At 39.8% G+C, this 17,461-nt stretch overlaps 1 protein-coding gene across 8 annotated transcripts in view; it reads left to right on the top strand.

Annotated features, from left to right (window-relative positions):
- Positions 1-548: 548 nt before the first annotated feature.
- Positions 549-17,461, top strand: part of ctbp1l (C-terminal binding protein 1-like) — a 58,332-nt gene continuing 41,419 nt past the window's right edge. The window contains exons 1-3 of one of the 8 annotated variants that reach the window (XM_061930625.2): positions 549-660; positions 3,944-3,994; positions 13,742-13,868. In XM_061930625.2, the coding sequence (XP_061786609.1) occupies positions 13,808-13,868 (61 nt within the window). In that variant the 5' untranslated portion in view covers positions 549-660; positions 3,944-3,994; positions 13,742-13,807. Of the gene's footprint in view, positions 661-689; positions 827-866; positions 925-1,013; positions 1,122-1,436; positions 1,456-3,943; positions 3,995-13,741; positions 13,869-16,523; positions 16,605-17,461 lie in introns of those variants that run through there. The other 7 variants (XM_061930624.2, XM_061930627.2, XM_061930626.2 and 4 more) reach the window with 7 other exon arrangements.

Below are 17,461 nucleotides of genomic sequence, written 5' to 3'. Positions count from 1 at the left end.
ATAAATATAATGCTAGATAAATAGCGAGGTTCCAACTGGTAAATAAATACAATGCTAGATAAATAGCGAGGTTCCAACTGGTAAATACATATAATGCTAGATAAATAGCGAGGTTCCAACTGGTAAATAAATATAATGCTAGATAAATAGCGAGGTTCCAACTGGTAAATAAATATAATGCTAGATAAATAGCGAGGTTCCAACTGGCAAATAAATATAATGCTAGATAAATAGCGAGGTTCCAACTGGTAAATACATATAATGCTAGATAAATAGCGAGGTTCCAACTGGTAAATAAATATAATGCTAGATAAATAGCGAGGTTCCAACTGGTAAATAAATATAATGCTAGATAAATAGCGAGGTTCCAACTGGTAAATAAATATAATGCTAGATAAATAGCGAGGTTCCAACTGGTAAATACATATAATGCTAGATAAATAGCGAGGTTCCAACTGGTAAATACATATAATGCTAGATAAATAGCGAGGTTCCAACTGGTAAATACATATAATGCTAGATAAATAGTGAGGTTCCAACTGGCAAGGGACGAGGAGCTCGCGTACCCCCAGAATAGTGAGTACTCAGTCCCGCCACACGGTCAAAGATGTCTTCGGTCGAGTTGTCAGACCTTCGAAGGCAAGCGTTCCGCCATGAAAGGTGAGGGCGCTCCTTCCAGACCACCGGCGCTCTTTTCCTCGCGGCCCCGCTGCCCCCCACCACAGATAGCACTTCCTCTTTTGTGCGATTTCATGGCGATCGGAAGCGAGGGAGAAGCCGCACACACTCACTGTCTCTCCGCACTCTCCGAAGAGTTGAATCGGGGGTAAATAATTGCTGTTTTAGCTTTTTTTTTTTCTTCTTTTTTTTTTTTTCTTAATTCGCAGGATACCATACTCGTTACACTTGAATCCAGACACTAGGGTGACGTAATTTGAATTTGTATAATTCAGAACGTTGTTGTTAGATTGATAACAAATGGAGCGAATCTTGCATCTTCCCCCCCCACACACACGCTCCTTTAGCTCGCCAGCTAGTTAGCAACCGGGGGGCAACGCATCGAGTCATGTAGTTGTACACGCCGCCAAAACCGTCGCTTTTCGCCTCTCAACTCCGGCTAAGTAAGCCTGACGCGTCGCGCACAGAAAAAGCTCGGCGCGTTTTTGTCATTTTCCCATTCATATATCAGCTTATTTTGCGAGCCTGTGATGTTTGTGTTGTGGGGTTAGCTAGCTCGCCTCGGCTAAGCTAGCTTCTGCCGCTAAGTCGGTAGTTAGCCGTAGTTGAGATAGCCGTTTAGAACTTAACATGACTGATTTTAACTAGCGCACTACCTAACTATTTTATAAACCATCAGCCGCTTTTAATTTAATGTTTGCAAAATAGCAACCGCCATTCATTTAATCGTTCTTGACTGTCGATGTCTGGCTAGCATTGTCGGCTAACTGGGTAACGGTAAGTTTGCTGCTAACGAGGGAGTTCCAAATAACCACAAATCGATACTTTACATACTCCTATATAAACGTTGCTTGTGTTTAACTGACAACGATATGCTTCGATATTCGTGGCGTATCGTCCGCATACCCAAAACTACACTACACTACATAACGTGAACATGTGACTGATCGATTGCCAGCATTACACTTTTTGATTGATTGATTGAAACTTTTATTAGTAGATTGCACAGTACAGTACATATTCCGTACAATTGACCACTAAATGGTAACACCCCAATAAGTTTTTCAACTTGTTTAGTGAAGTGTGATGTGAATTATATTTATATAGCACTTTTCTCTAGTGACTCAAAGCGCTATCCATCCATCTTCTTCCGCTTATCCGAGGTCAGGTCGCGGGGGCAGCAGCCTAAGCAGGGAAGCCCAGACTTCCCTCTCCCCAGCCACTTCGTCCAGCTCTTCCCGAGGTGTTCCCAGGCCAGCCGGGAGACATAGTCTTCCCAACGTGTCCTGGGTCTTCCCCGTGGCCTCCTACCGGTCGGACGTGCCCTAAACACCTCCCTAGGGAGGCGTTCAGGTGGCATCCTGACCAGATGCCCGAACCACCTCATCTGGCTCCTCTCCATGTGGAGGAGCAGCAGCTTTACTCTGAGCTCCTCCCGGATGGCAGAGCTTCTCACCCTATCTCTAAGGGAGAGCCCCGCCACCCGGCGGAGGAAACTCATTTCGGCCGCTTGCACCCGTGATCTTGTCCTCTCGGTCTTAACTCAAAGCTCATGACCATAAGTGAGGATGGGAAAGTAGATCGACCGGTAAATTGAGAGCTTTGCCTTCCGGCTCAGCTCCTTCTTCACCACAACAGATTGATAGTGATCGATAGCGCTTTACATAGTGAAACCCATTTAAACCAGTGTGGGTGGCACTGGGAGCAGGTGGGTAAAGTGTCTTGCCCAAGGACACAACGGCAGTGACTAGGATGGCAGAAGCTGAGATCGAACCTGGAACCCTCAAGTTGCTGGCATTGCCACTCTACCAACCGAGCTATACCGCCCCCCAATTTAAGTCGGGGTCCACTTAAATTGATTCATGATACAGATATATACTATTTTCATAATACAGTCATCACACAAGATAATCATCAGAGTATATACATTGAATTATTTACAATACAGGGTGTGGGATATGGAGGGGGGGGGGGTTGGATTTGATTGATATCAGCACTTCAGTCATCAACAATTGCATCATCAGAGAAATGGACATCGAAACAGTGTAGGACTGACTTGGTAGGATATGTACAGCAAGTAGTGGACACAGAGAGAGAGATCAGAAAGTATAAGAAAAAGTGTCTACATTTGATTATTTACAATCCGAAGAGGTATGATGAGGAAGGGGGGGGTGTTAGTTTAGGGTTGAAGTTGCCTGGAGGTGTCCTTTTAGTGCGATTTTGAAGGAGGATAGAGATGCCCTTTCTTTTACACCTGTTGGGAGTGCATTCCATATTGTTGTGGCATAGAAAGAGAATGAGTTAAGACCTTTGTTAGATCGGAATCTGGGTTTAACGTGGTTAGTGGAGTTCCCCCTGGTGTTGTGGTTATGGCGGTCATTTACGTTATGGAAGTAGTTTGACATGTACTTCGGTATCAGGGAGGTGTAGCGGATTTTATAGACTAGGCTCAGTGCAAGTTGTTTTACTCCGTCCTCCACCCTGAGCCAGCCCACTTTGGAGAAGTGGGTAGGAGTGAGGTGTGATCTGGGGTGGAGGTCTAGAAGTAACCTGACTAGCTTGTTCTGGGATGTTTGGAGTCTAGATTTGAGGGTTTTGGAGGTGCTAAGGTTTTATTTATTTAGCCTTTATTTAACCAGGTAAAATCCCATTGAGATCAAATATCTCTTTTTCCAAGGGAGACCTGGCCAAGAGGGCAGCAGCAAGGTTACATTAAAAACAGTAAACATGTAAAACTTCAAATGTACAACATTAAAACTTGCTCACATAGCACATGTGCATACAGACAAGGTAGACTGCAATCCTTACACAGAAGCTTTAAACCCATTTAATGTAACAAGGGTTTGAAGTTGAAGATGCGATTTTAGGTTATTCTACATGTTGGGGCGGTATAGCTCGGTTGGTAGAGTGGCCGTGCCAGCAACTTGAGGGTTGCAGGTTAGATCCCCACTTCCGCCATTCTAGTCACTGCCGTTGTGTCCTTGGGCAAGACACTTTACCCACCTGCTCTCAGTGCCACCCACACTGGTTTAAATGTAACTTAGATATTGGGTTTCACTATGTAAAGCGCTTTGAGTCATTAGAGAAAAGCGCTATATAAAATATAATTGATTGATTGATATTCCAAGCCTTCGGTGCTGTAAACCTAAACGCTTTCTTGCCCAGTTCAATGATGCTCCTTGATTGTAGATAGCTTAATAATATCTATATCTGACACATCAGCAGCATGACATTGTCAATCTAAAGTCACTCTCTTTGTTTGCAGTATCAACTTGAGTGGGCAACCCTAACTTTGACAACAGACATTGCTTTCCAGGTGAGTACCGGGGAAAACTTTTTAGTTTTATTGGACTATATTGTTCTTTTTAAAACATTTCATCAGATTGCTGCTGAGTCTAATCCTCCTTTTGAAATGTTGAACTTTTAGAAATAGTGTACATTTAAAGCACGCACGTAATAAGGGGAGTTGTATTAAAGTACAGACATGTGAAATGTCTGTTCTTTAAACATAAATTTTTCATGTCAAAATATTACTTCCACGTTTCTTCAATGAAATGTCAATGAAAATACGATCTGAACCAAAATTTACCAAAAGGTAGTCGTTTTTTTTTCTTGCCTAAAGGCCGTACTGAATTTGACTTGGACTTAAGACAAACTTTATAGATCCTCAAGGGAAATTGTTCCACACAGTAGCATAGTTACAAAGGATGGAAAGGATAATGCAGGTATAAAGTAGACAAAAAAGGTACCATAGTAGCAATATAACATATATGTAATATTTACATATAATATATACTGATATGTTATGTTGTATTGTTATATAATATATAAAAAAATCCCAATTACCATGTACAATATTGCAGTATATGTAAAAGGGCTGCATAAAATAGAGAGTAACTGCAGCAGAAAATATACATTATAAACAAAGAGAGGTAGCTAACATGTCAGGTGTCAGGTAATAGACAGATATTATCTATTGCTGTATGGCAAGTGATTATGCAGCTGGATGGAGTGCGGAATGAAGGAGTTCTTGGGAACGAAGCTGCTCTGCTGTCCCTCAATTGTCTGGTGGAGTGGGTGGGCAGGATTGTCCATGATGGCGAGAAGTTTGTCCAGTGTCCTCCTGTCCCTCACTGACACAAACGCCTCCAACTGCGTGTCAATAGTTTGGCCGGCTGTCTGGATCAGTTTGTCAATCCGGTTTAAGTCTCTTTTGCTGGTGCTGCTCTCCAACATACTACTGCAAAGTACAGGGCACTGGCTACAACAGACTGAAAAAAGATCTGTTGCAGGACGAGGAAACGTCAGGCGCACCAAAACAAGCTCGCTAGTAGGCTAACCATCTAGTTTGCTTACTAGTTGTCGCCTCCGTTCGCTCACTGAGCTGCCACGTTGACAGCTGTCTACTTTGCCTCCAATCATATTTGGATGATTACAGTCCGAACACTGTTGATTTCGAACCAGTTGTAGTTCCAGAGCAAGGGTCTGCAACCTGTGGCTCGTATAATTTCAAGCTAGTTCATGCTTCTGTGTACTGTTGTCACTACTAGAGGTGGGGGAAATAATCGATTTTTAGATGCAACACAATTCGGGCATGGAAGATTATCGAATCGATTAGTAAATGTCAATAATTGATCATCAATTTATTTATTGTAAGATAGGCAACAGCCCCCCCGTGGCCCCATTATGGACAAGCGATAGAAAATGGATGGATGGATGGAAAGTAATGTCGACAGTTCTAAACTAAACATTTTTCTAAACGAGCCACCTCACAGAGAGATCCGACCAACTCCTTTACTATCTGGCACTTTTGTTCCAGTTTTGCACACATTTTCATTAATTTAATAAATGTGACGGGAATTAATTGAACTGTTTCTTATTCCAAATTATTATTATTTTAAGTTGCAAGTGATATCCGCTTATTTAGTGAAACAAAAATAAATGTAGTACTGCATATATATACAGTACAGGCCCAAATTTGGACACACCTCATTTCAATGCGTTTTCTTTATTTTCATGACTATTTACATTGTAGATTGTCACTGAAGGCATCAAAACGATGAATGAACACATGTAAATGGTAAATGGTAAATGGGTCGTACTTGTATAGCGCTTTTCTACCTTTTTAAGGAACTCAAAGCGCTTTGACACTATTTTCCACATTCACCCATTCACACACACACACACATTCACACATTCACACACTGATGGCGGGAGCTGCCATGCACGGCGCTAACCAGTCCCATCAGGAGCAAGGGTGAAGTGTCTTGCTCAAGGACACAACGGACGTGACTAGGATGGTAGAAGGTGGGGATTGAACCAGTAACCCTCAGATTGTTGGCACGGCCACTCTCCCAACTTCGCCACGCCGTCCCCATGTGGAGTTATGTACTTAACAAAAAAAGGTGGAATAACTGTAAACATGTTTTATATTCCAGTTTCTACAAATTAGCCACCTTTTGCTCTGATTACTTTTTTGCACACTCTTGGCATTCTCTCGATGAGCTTCAAGAGGTAGTCATCTGAAATGGTTTTCACTTCACAGGTGTGCTTGAAACTCATCGAGAGAATGCCAAGAGTGTGCTAAGCAGTAATCAGAGCAAAGGGTGGTTGTTTTGAAGAAACTAGAATATAAAAATGTTTTCAGTTATTTCACCTTTTTCGTGTTGAGTACATAACTCCACATGTGTTCATTCATAGTTTTGAGGCCTTCAGTGACAATCTACAATGTAAATAGTCATGAAAATAAAGAAAACACATTCAATGAGGAGGTGTGTCCCAACTTTTGGCTTGTACTGTACATAAACTAAAGATGCATCAATAATCAATTTTTAATCGAATTGTAGCTCCAGAATGGTAATCGCAATCGAATCGTGAAGTGCCCAAAGATTCCCACCTTGAGAAATTCAAAAGTTCTGCAACAACAATTCAGTGCAGTGTTTTCTGGTGAGAAATGATTTAGCTACGGTAGTTAGCTTCTTTTTGTTGCTAATAAACAATGGTAATTAGAGAGGGATTGGGTGTTATTGGAACTTATGCTTTGTTACAATACTTTAATTGCAAACAAGGACGGCATTTTTACAAAGGTGGGCAGTACACTTCAAATCAAATCAACTTTATTTATAAAGCACATTTAAAATTTACCACAGGGGTAGCCAAAGTGCTGTACAATGAACAGGTTAACAGATAAAACGAGTACCGAGCAAACACAACACAACACAAACAGAACACGATAAAAAATAAATAATTAAAATAGAATTAATAAAAACATAAAAACATAAAAACAGGATCACAGCAGGTGTATTATGGGGCGCCATTGCAGGATGGATATCACTCAGTGTTAAAAGCCATGGAATAAAAGTATGTTTTTAAGAGAGATTTAAAAACAGGAAGAGAGGAGGCTTGTCTAACACTCAGGGGTAGGTCGTTCCAGAGCTTGGGAGCAGCAACGGCGAAAGCTCTGTCACCTCTAAGCTTCAGCCTTGTGTCAGGGACCGTCAACAGCAGCTGATCGGCTGATCTTAAGGATCGGGTGGGGCAGTAAGGCTGAAGGAGGTCGGAGAGATAGGTTGGCGCGAGGTTGTTTAGACATTTAAAAACAAATAAAAGGAGTTTGAAATTGATTCGGTAACGCACAGGGAGCCAGTGAAGGGACGCTAAAATAGGGGTGATGTGCTCACGTCTGCGGGTCTGTGTTAGCAGACGAGCAGCAGAGTTCTGCACGAGCTGCAGGCGGGCGAGGGAGGCCTGGCTAATGCCAACATACAGGGCATTACAATAATCAAGACGAGTCGAGATAAAGGCGTGGATTAATTTCTCAAGATCATGTCTTGATAGAAGCGGTTTCACTTTCGCTATTTGGCGTAATTGATAAAAGCTTTTTTGAACGACGCTGCTGATTTGTTTTTCGAATTTAAAATCTGAGTCAAACTTTACCCCCAGGTTTGTGACAGAGTCGCTGAGATACGGGGTCAGAGTGCCGAGGTCAACGTTGGGGGAGGGAGAGCGACTTGGACCGAACAACATAACTTCTGTTTTGTCTTCATTTAGGCTTAGGAAGTTAGCTGAAAGCCAGACTTTGATGTCGTGCAGGCAGTCAATAAGACGTTGAACCGTGTTATTTTGTGCCATGGGAAAATAAATCTGGCAATCATCGGCATAAAAATGAAATGCAATACTGTACTTCCTAAAAATAGAACCAAGGGGGAGAAGGTAAAGCGCAAATAAAATTGGGGCAAGGATTGAGCCCTGGGGGACCCCATGTGGTAAAGGAGCTGTGGACGACATAAAACTGTCTACTTTTACACAAAAACTCCTGTCGGTTAGGTACGACCGGAACCAGTTGAGGGCGGCGCCCTTAATGCCCACACAGTTCTCAAGACGAGTGATTAAGGTGGCGTGGTCGACGGTGTGGAACGCAGCAGACAGATCTAAAAGCACCAGGACAACATATTTACCAGAATCAGTGGACAGGAGGATATCGTTAAAAACTTTTAGAAGCGCTGACTCTGTGCTGTGGAGGGCTTTAAAACCGGACTGGAACAGCTCAGTGATACCATTATCCTCTAAGAAGGGCAGCAACTGACTTCATTCACTAACCGTGTTACAAAAAAGATCAGTTAGAATAATACATTATGTTGAAAATAGAGAACATTCAAACAATTTATTTGACTCACAAATATTGAAATTCAATGGTTTGGTGCATTTGCAAACAGCTCAAAGGCTGAAACTGGTTGGCTTTTAGTACTAGTCCTGAATTGATGCGATTCAATCATGAGGTAAAGTGCCCACCTTTGCAAAAAATGCCTTTGCCGCGTCGCTGCTACGCAAGAGGATTTGGAGAGGAAGGACCGAGCTCGCCATAACGCAGCAGCATAAACAAATTGTAGATAGAAGAAGACGTGTGACAACCAGTCTTAGGCATAATGTCGTTACAATAATAACAGCGTTACTAATACAGACGCACACAACTTTAATTACAATGGGGGAATAATTGACAACAATTCCTAGAAGTGATAATCATGTAATCCCACAATACCCTGCGTGTGGACAAGGAGAGATACAGCCACCAAAGCACATTAAATCTAATTAAGTACCTTTTCAAAGTAATTTGCCTAACATTGGCAACAAAACAGATCATAAAACAAAAATCCAGCAACGTTGGATCTTGACTAATTGTCAGGTGGCAACAGGTGTGGGTCGTTGCCTAGGGAGAAGCTAGAAAAGAAACCAGCAGAACCTCCAGGTTCTGTAACAGCTTCTGCCCTCAAGCCGTAAGACTCTTGAACGCATCATAATTAAATTATCCCCTCAACTCCCCCCAAAATGGATTAACTCGCTGGAATAAAAACGACAATATAACATACATTCATAAACGTGGACGCATGTGAAAAAGTGCAATATATTTATCTGTACAGTAATCTATATATTTATTTATTTTATATATATTATTTATATATATTTATTTATTTATATATGCACCTTATTGCTTTTTTATCCTGCACTACCATGAGGTTATGTAACGAAATTTCGTTCTAAACTGTGCTGTAAAGTTCAAGTCTAAGTAACAAAATAACATGCCAAAGACGGGTGGGGGAATGTAACATGACACTACTTTAAAGGAAGCTGTATATGTAGCATTAACTTCAATGTAGTGATCAAAAAGATTTTTTGGCTCCAAGTGGGTTTTGATTTGGTGGAAACGGGTCCAAATATCTCTTTTGATGCAAAAGGCTGCCGACCCCTGATTTAGAATAAACGTTCACAAGCTCAGAGGCGAGAAAGCTGCTCACCTGCTCATGACATCAATACAACAGCATAAGAAAATGACCTCTCTGTTAGCTCTTGTAATAATATCGCTAATACTTGGTTAATATTCAGGTCACGAAATGTAAATGGACTATTGTTGGCGCTTTCTGGATTTTACGGTCGGAATAGACGCAATGACGTCATGACTTCATGGATCCCATTCACTCCGTTGTAAGCAGACTTTTATTTACGTTTATTTACGAGTTAGAATGCATTTAAAAAAAGACATGTTCTTGTCTCTCATAAGGATTGTGAATTATAGGCAACATTTTTAAATAAGTGCAGTTCCCCTTTAAGCGTCCCGATTTTATTTCATGCTCAACCTAATTGAGTTTTGCAGCTACAGGAAGAACAAATTTGACATTAAAAAAACTTGCACTCATTTATTTTCATGCCGTACCCAGGGTTTTACACCACCGTCTTTTTGCATATTATGTCAATGGATAGCTTATTTTTCTGTGCTTTGACTGTTTAATATGAATAACTCAACAAAATAAATGTTGAACTAGTCAAACATGAAAACAACTCAACTTTGAAGCTTCACACTATTCCTAATGCACGTAAAAGTGTGACAAACAAGGTTCCGTTACGTTGGCAATGATCCAGTGAATGTGAATATTCCACACAAACTCTTGCATATATCGAGACACTACTGCACACTACAATCATATTTGTTGGGAAGTGTGCATGTTTTCCACATATTGTTGACAGTGAATAGCCACTTTACCCTACCTAAACTTTTGATTGGGACCTCACTTGACCCAATAGACAACTGTTTAATGCATCTGCTGATGCCAACCCCTCTTCTAATGTATGTGTACTGTAGCTTAGGCCAGTGGCATCCAGTCTTGATGATTAACTCATTGAATAGCCAGTAGAATTGTGAAAACACCATTATGCTTGTTGATGAGTGGGCTTTCATCTTAAAAGCAAGGGAGCCATTTGAAGTTTGTTTCACAAAACTTATGTAAATCAAGATTATATACATTTATATGATATACATTTGATTGAGCTTTCAATACTATCGTTATATCGTGATAATGCATGTATGTAATTCAATAATAATTCAATAGTAGCAAAATAATTTAAATATTTGATATTGTTACATTGCCATCCTATGTTTTTGTCTAATTATAATTGTTATCAAAAATCAATCAATCAATCAATGATTTTGAACATTTGAAGAATCCGCATTGGTATGACCAATACTGCCCCTGTAACTACTTGATATTGGATCGATACCCACATTTTAAGTATCGCCAAACAACTAATATAAAGTATCAAACAGAAGAATACATGCTTGTTGCATTATAACACATGTGTAGATAGAACAATATTACAACAAAGTAAACACTTATTAACAGTAAAATAGAAAGTACTGGAACATTATTCATCATTTTGACAAAAGGATACAACCAAAAATGACGCAGTATGTGACCACATATGTCAGCAGCCTTTGTAACCCGTTTTGAAGTTCTATTCTTCTATTATCCGTTTTCTATTATCATTTACATACTAAAAATATATATTGTGTTATATATCGTTATTGCATGAGGCTATAATATGTATTGTATTATAGATTTTAGGCTATATCACCCATCTGTAGCCAAGATGTAGTGTCAGGAAGCCAAATGAAACACCTTTGGGAAAACCTGATCCGAACATTGGAAAAAACGTGTAAAAAACGACATTGTTGTATTATCTTTATCAAATTTGAAATGTGATTGAATAAGGACTCAAGTCATGGTATTCTTTTTTTTTTTTTTTTAAATCTACAGTATATTATATCTATAAACTCAGGAAATATGTCCCTGGACACATGAGGACTTTGAATATGACCAATGTATGATCCTGTAACTACTTGGTATTGGATCGATACCTAAATGTGTGGTATCATCCAAAACTAATGTCAAGTATCCAAACAGCAGAAGAATAAGTGATTATTACATTTTAACAGAAGTGTAGATAGAACATGTTGAAATGGAAAATAACCAGATATTAACAGTAAATGAATAAGTGGATTAATAACCAATTTTTACAGCTTGTCCCTCATAATTTGACAAAATAATAGAAGGAGAAATGACACAATATGTTATTGCATATGTCAGCAGCTAAATTAAGAGCTTTTGTTTGTTTACTTACTACTAAAAGTAGTAGTAAAAGTTGTTTAGTATGTTCACTATTTTATTTAAGACCCAAATTGTTCTTCGTTTGGGGTGGTTTAGCTCGGTTGGTAGAGTGGCCGTGCCAGCAACTTGAGGGTTCCAGGTTCGATTCCCGCTTCTGCAATCCGAGTCACTGCCGTTGTGTCCTTGGGCAAGACACTTTACCCACCTGCTCCCACTGCCACCCACACTGGTTTAAAAAATGTAACTTAGATATTGGGTTTCACAATGTAAAGCGCTTTGAGTCACTAGAGAAAAGCGCTATATAAAAATAATTCACTTCACTTCACAATAAGAAACATATGTTTAATGTACCATGAGATGTTTTTGTTAAAATAAAGCCAATAATGCTATTTTTGTGGTCCCCTTTATTTAGAAAAGTATCTAAATATATTTTGGTACCAGTACCAAAATATTGTACACACAACATTTACATTTGGAGAGGCATGTTTTGTATTGCACAATGGTAATATATTCGTATGGGCCTTGTGAAGATTGTGATTTATAAACAATGTTTGACTAATTGTGCCGGCAAGTTCTATTCTTCTATTATCCGTTTTCTATTATCATTTACATACTAAAAATATATATTGTGTTATATATCGTTATTGCATGAGGCTATAATATGTATTGTATTATAGATTTTAGGCTATATCACCCATCTGTAGCCAAGATGTAGTGTCAGGAAGCCAAATGAAACACCTTTGGGAAAACCTGATCCGAACATTAGAAAAAACGTGTAAAAAAAACTACATTGTTGTATTATCTTTATCAAATTTGAAATGTGATTGAATAAGGACTCAAGTCATGATCCCAATTTTGTTTCCTGGTCCAAACCACCAAACAAGTTATTGAGAGGGCACATTTTTCTGAAATTTTTTTTCTTCTTTTGAGCGTTTTCAAGCTGTTCTTTAGTATCAGTGCCACTTAGACCAGGGCTCTCCAACCTGTCGCTCGCAAGCTACCACTAGCTTGCCACGCCTTTCTGTGTAGCTCGTCAATGTGATGCGTTATTATGCACACCAAACAGCTGCCCTACGCTGGCTGAACGGTCAAATGTTTTGAATGGCTCTTTTACGTGAACAATATGTACTAATTTGCACAATAGTGTGAGATAGTAATTGGAATCGGTATTCAAGGTTCAATTATAGCTGTTCAAAAAGTTGTTAGTTTTGGCAGCCGGGGTTACACATTTAGCCTGTTAGCTTGTAAAAGTGCCCAAAGCCGTGCTTTTACTCCAATTATTTAATTGGCAGCTTTACTTTTCTTTAACTATGACTTTTATAGGCGTTTGAGCCACCCAAAAAATCCCAGAATGGTATAGGTAAAAAAATGTATTTTACAAAACAGAAATAGAAATAAAACAAAACTGTAAAGTCAAAAAATATGCATAATTTTATGAGAATGTTTTGTCATACATTTATTCAGTAATGTAGGAAGTGATAATAGTAAAGTATTGTCATAATATTAACATGATCCATTCTTGTAAAATGTTGACGTTTGTAATCCTATCTGCAGCTTCATTCTTGTATATGTTTAGCTAATCTAAATTTAACTTTGTTGCTCTGACTTCATTTTTTTCTAATTATGACTACATGTTCAGAAATTAAGTTGCCTATTCAAGCAAGTTAAGTAGCAATATATAAGCACAAAGCTGTAAATGCTATTTATATAAAATGAAATTACAAGGCATAATGTTAGGATAATAAATGCAAGAATACATTTGAGATGATCAAATACTTTAACAAGAATAAAGGTATTCTAGCCTCAATGTCCAATGTAATATTTCCAATATTTTGACTTTTTAATCCAGTTTCCAACTTTATTCTTGTATATTTTAATGTGTATAGAATTACATTTTTCAAAACAAATATTGTTCTTTATTGTATTTATTACCTCCTTAATATATGTGATAAACAGTTGTGTTTAGGTTAGTGTAGGCATTCTGATATTCCCTTGTCTCATTAGAAATTTTTTTCTTAAAGGCTATGATATTTTTTAATGCGTTAATATCCAGTGGTTTGTTTGAAGCATTAAATGCTCAAAAAAAGTTATCTTTATCTTTTTCTTTGTGTTTTCTTGTTAAACAGAAGTGAAGTTGATCAAGAGGCTCTCAGATCGGTTCTCCTGCGTTGGACATCCAGTCTGCTTAGTCTATGGCTCTGATGGACAAACATAAACAGGTCAAGCGGCAGAGGCTCGACCGCATTTGTGAGGGTGAGATTTTTTTGTTTGTTACAAAAGAAAACTCATATTTGTTAGATAATTATCCACTTTCTACCCTTTTTAAGTACTAAAGCAGCAACCCCAACTTTAGGTACACTTCTGTACACGAGTGCTCTTACTAGGCCAAGTTAACACTTAAAGTCTAATTTCTTGCTTGCACTTTTACAATGTAGTCATGTCACAGATTGACTGGGATGTAATTGCTTTTCACCAATTCTTTCTAACCACCAACTTTCATTGTAACAATAAATCGAAAACGCAAAATAATCCATAATGTCATGTTCACTCACTTGCTATGATATTCTCATGCATAAAAAACGCATGTTATTTAATTATTGTGATCGCCACCTTCCATAGAAATAATCAAATCAATTCAAAGAAAGACAGGTGATAATTCCATCCATCCATCCATTTTCTACCACTTGTCCCTTTCGGGGTTGCGTGTGGTGCTGGAGCTTCTCCCAACTGCACTCGGGCAGAAAACGGGGTACACCCTGGACACACTGGTGATAATTCACATAGTAAAACAAAAAATGCAATAATACTGCAGAGTACAAGTGATGTCACAAGCAAGCAAACGGGCCAAAGCACATCAAAGGTGACAGAAGAGGGAAGGGGCATAATGCAAGTGAGAGTTAGCCCTTACACAATCTAATAAATACTGTACAGTATACCGGTACTAGTATAGTATTGCGGTACTAATGAATAAAAACAGTACCGGCACTATACTCTCGTTGAAAAGTACCGGTTCTCCATTATTATTTTTTATTTTTTTTTAACGGGCATGACGGCACGTCGTCACGTCGTGACATTGTTGGGTTTACGAGCAGATGAGCGTGTTCGGCAGCGCACAATCACAGAGTACTTACAAGCAGACACAGTGTGTAGACAGAAAATGGAGAATGGACACATTTTGGCCGAAAAACTACAGATAAAGATGAAGCTATAACACCGAAACGCCCTCAGGAAGAAGTGCTTTAAGACATGGCGAGCTAGCTAGCAGCTAACGTCTATTAGCAGTTGGCAGTGTTTTAGCTACCGGTACTTCTAAATCACTACTACTCGCCCTCGTGGCGACAAAATAAGTTTCTTACAAGAATCTTGCCTGCAGGACGAGGAATAGCTAGACATGCTTCACTACACACCGTAGGAGGATACAATAGCTCACCAGTGTCATTAGCAGTTCTGAATGTAAACAAATGCCATGGGTGGATCTACACCTGACATCCACTGTAATGATACCAAGTACAAGAGCGTATCTAGTCAATACTACTATGATTACATCGATATTTTTTATCGTCACAAAATCTTTTTTCTTTTTTTTTAAATCTACAGTATATTATAGCTATAAACTCAGGAAATATGTCCCTGGACACATGAGGACTTTGAATATGACCAATGTATGATCCTGTAACTACTTGGTATTGGATCGATACCTAAATGTGTGGTATCATCCAAAACTAATGTAAAGTATCCAAACAGCAGAAGAATAAGTGATTATTACATTTTAACAGAAGTGTAGATAGAACATGTTGAAATGGAAAATAACCAGATATTAACAGTAAATGAACAAGTGGATTAATAACCAATTTTTACAGCTTGTCCCTCATAATTTGACAAAATAATGGGAGAAATGACACAATATGTTATTGCATATGTCAGCAGCTAAATTAAGAGCCTTTGTTTACTTACTACTAAAAGTAGTAGTAAAAGTTGTTTAGTATGTTCACTATTTTATTTAAGACCCAAATTGGTATAGCTCGGTTGGTAGAGTGGCCGTGCCAGCAACTTGAGGGTTCCAGGTTCGATTCCCGCTTCTGCAATCCGAGTCCCTGCCGTTGTGTCCTTGGGCAAGACACTTTACCCACCTGCTCCCACTGCCACCCACACTGGTTTAAAAAATGTAACTTAGATATTGGGTTTCACAATGTAAAGCGCTTTGAGTCACTAGAGAAAAGTGCTATATAAAAATAATTCACTTCACAATAAGAAACATATGTTTAATGTACCATGAGATGTTTTTGTTAAAATAAAGCCAATAATGCCATTTTTGTGGTCCCCTTTATTTAGAAAAGTATCTAAATATATTTTGGTACCAGTACCAAAATATTGTACATTTGGAGAGGCATGTTTTGTATTGCACAATGGTAATATATTGGTATGGGCCTTGTGAAGATTGTGATTTATAAACAACGTTTGACTAATTGTGCCGGCACTGTGGAAGTATTATGGGTGGGAAAGTTTGAATAATAGTTGACATGCAGAAAAAACAATAGGAAAATATCGAAATATCTGGCGCAGGAATTTTTAGTTTGCAGTGGAGTGAAGTCTCAAGTAGGCAATAGAGATCAGGCGTAAAAGGGAAGCTTAAAATGGAGGGAATATTGTGGGAGACTCTCTGGAGACGGGTGAGAAGGAGAGTGCAAGGTGAAGGGTCGTGGCTGCAGCCATGGGGAAACGGGCCAGCTGTCTCTTTAAAAAACGACAACGGCCCCAAACCGCCCTCAGGCCTCGGTTATATGTTAATAAGGTTAGTGCTGGTTGGTTGGCCCTCAATGGAGCCGCCAGTGATTGGACGGCAAAGGTAGGGGGAGGGCGGGCTGGGCGTGGATGACAGCTGAGAGAGAGAGAGAGGGGGTGAGAGCGAGCGAGAGAGGGAGAGGAAAAAGCAATAGAGGGAGAGCGAGGCGAGGGAGGAAGAAGGGCTGACAGACTTCATAATGCAAGGTTAGCTCTTGTGCTCATGTGTTTCTCTGTTTGGGATTGTGTTTTGTACAGTTTTGGGTTCCGTACGGCCGGTGGGGAGAAGAGAGGACTACGGTTTTGGGTGGGGCGCAGTCGAACGTGTGTATGCCGCGTTGTGTGTCGCTCAGAGTGTGTTTGCCTTGTCCCAGCCGCAGGAGGAACTAAATAACAGCGTGTGTGCGCGCGCGCTGGTCTGGGTGGAGTACGGTTTCTTGCTGCATTATCATCATCTACTGCCCCTCCCCCCCCACCACTCCTTCCTCCAAATGCAGCCAGAGGGAGCATGAAGAGGAGGGGGGGGGGAAAGGGAGAGCAGAGTGAGGGAGAATGAATGAAACACTGAATGAAATGTATTGTGTGCGGCCATGCTTGCATTTTGTCGGCTCGGCTATGCCAGTGTCCTTTACTCAAATTACCCTGTGTGAGGAGGCCTTCTTGTGGATTTCCCCTGCAACTTGTTCTGAGGCCTTCTTTGTCATGAAGCCATTTTGGTTGGTCTTTGTCCACCCGTGGTGTAAGAAGTATGCCTGTTCGCGTTCTCCAGCCAGATGCAGCACTTTTTCCACTTCCATTTGGAATGCTCTGTGGGTTTCTCTCTTCTTTTTCATTTAATACAAGTTGATAAAGGTCTGACATCGCAGGAAGTGTGAACAAATATTTGTTTTGCACCCTGGGCTACTAGCTACCGTCCCTCCTGTGCACTCTCACCATTACCTTTCCCCCCCTGTTAATGTTCCAGCTTGTCACACTCCCCCACCCTGGTGGAGGCACACAAATGGGCACACACCCACACACAGACAGACACCTGTCACGTAACAGGAATATGATGGTGTGTACCG

The sequence above is a fragment of the Nerophis lumbriciformis genome, linkage group LG36, assembly GCF_033978685.3.
Source record: "Nerophis lumbriciformis linkage group LG36, RoL_Nlum_v2.1, whole genome shotgun sequence".
NCBI classification, from domain to species: domain Eukaryota; kingdom Metazoa; phylum Chordata; class Actinopteri; order Syngnathiformes; family Syngnathidae; genus Nerophis; species Nerophis lumbriciformis.
The sequence above is the reverse complement of the archived record's forward strand: the minus strand, read 5'-3'. Positions and strand labels throughout refer to the sequence as shown.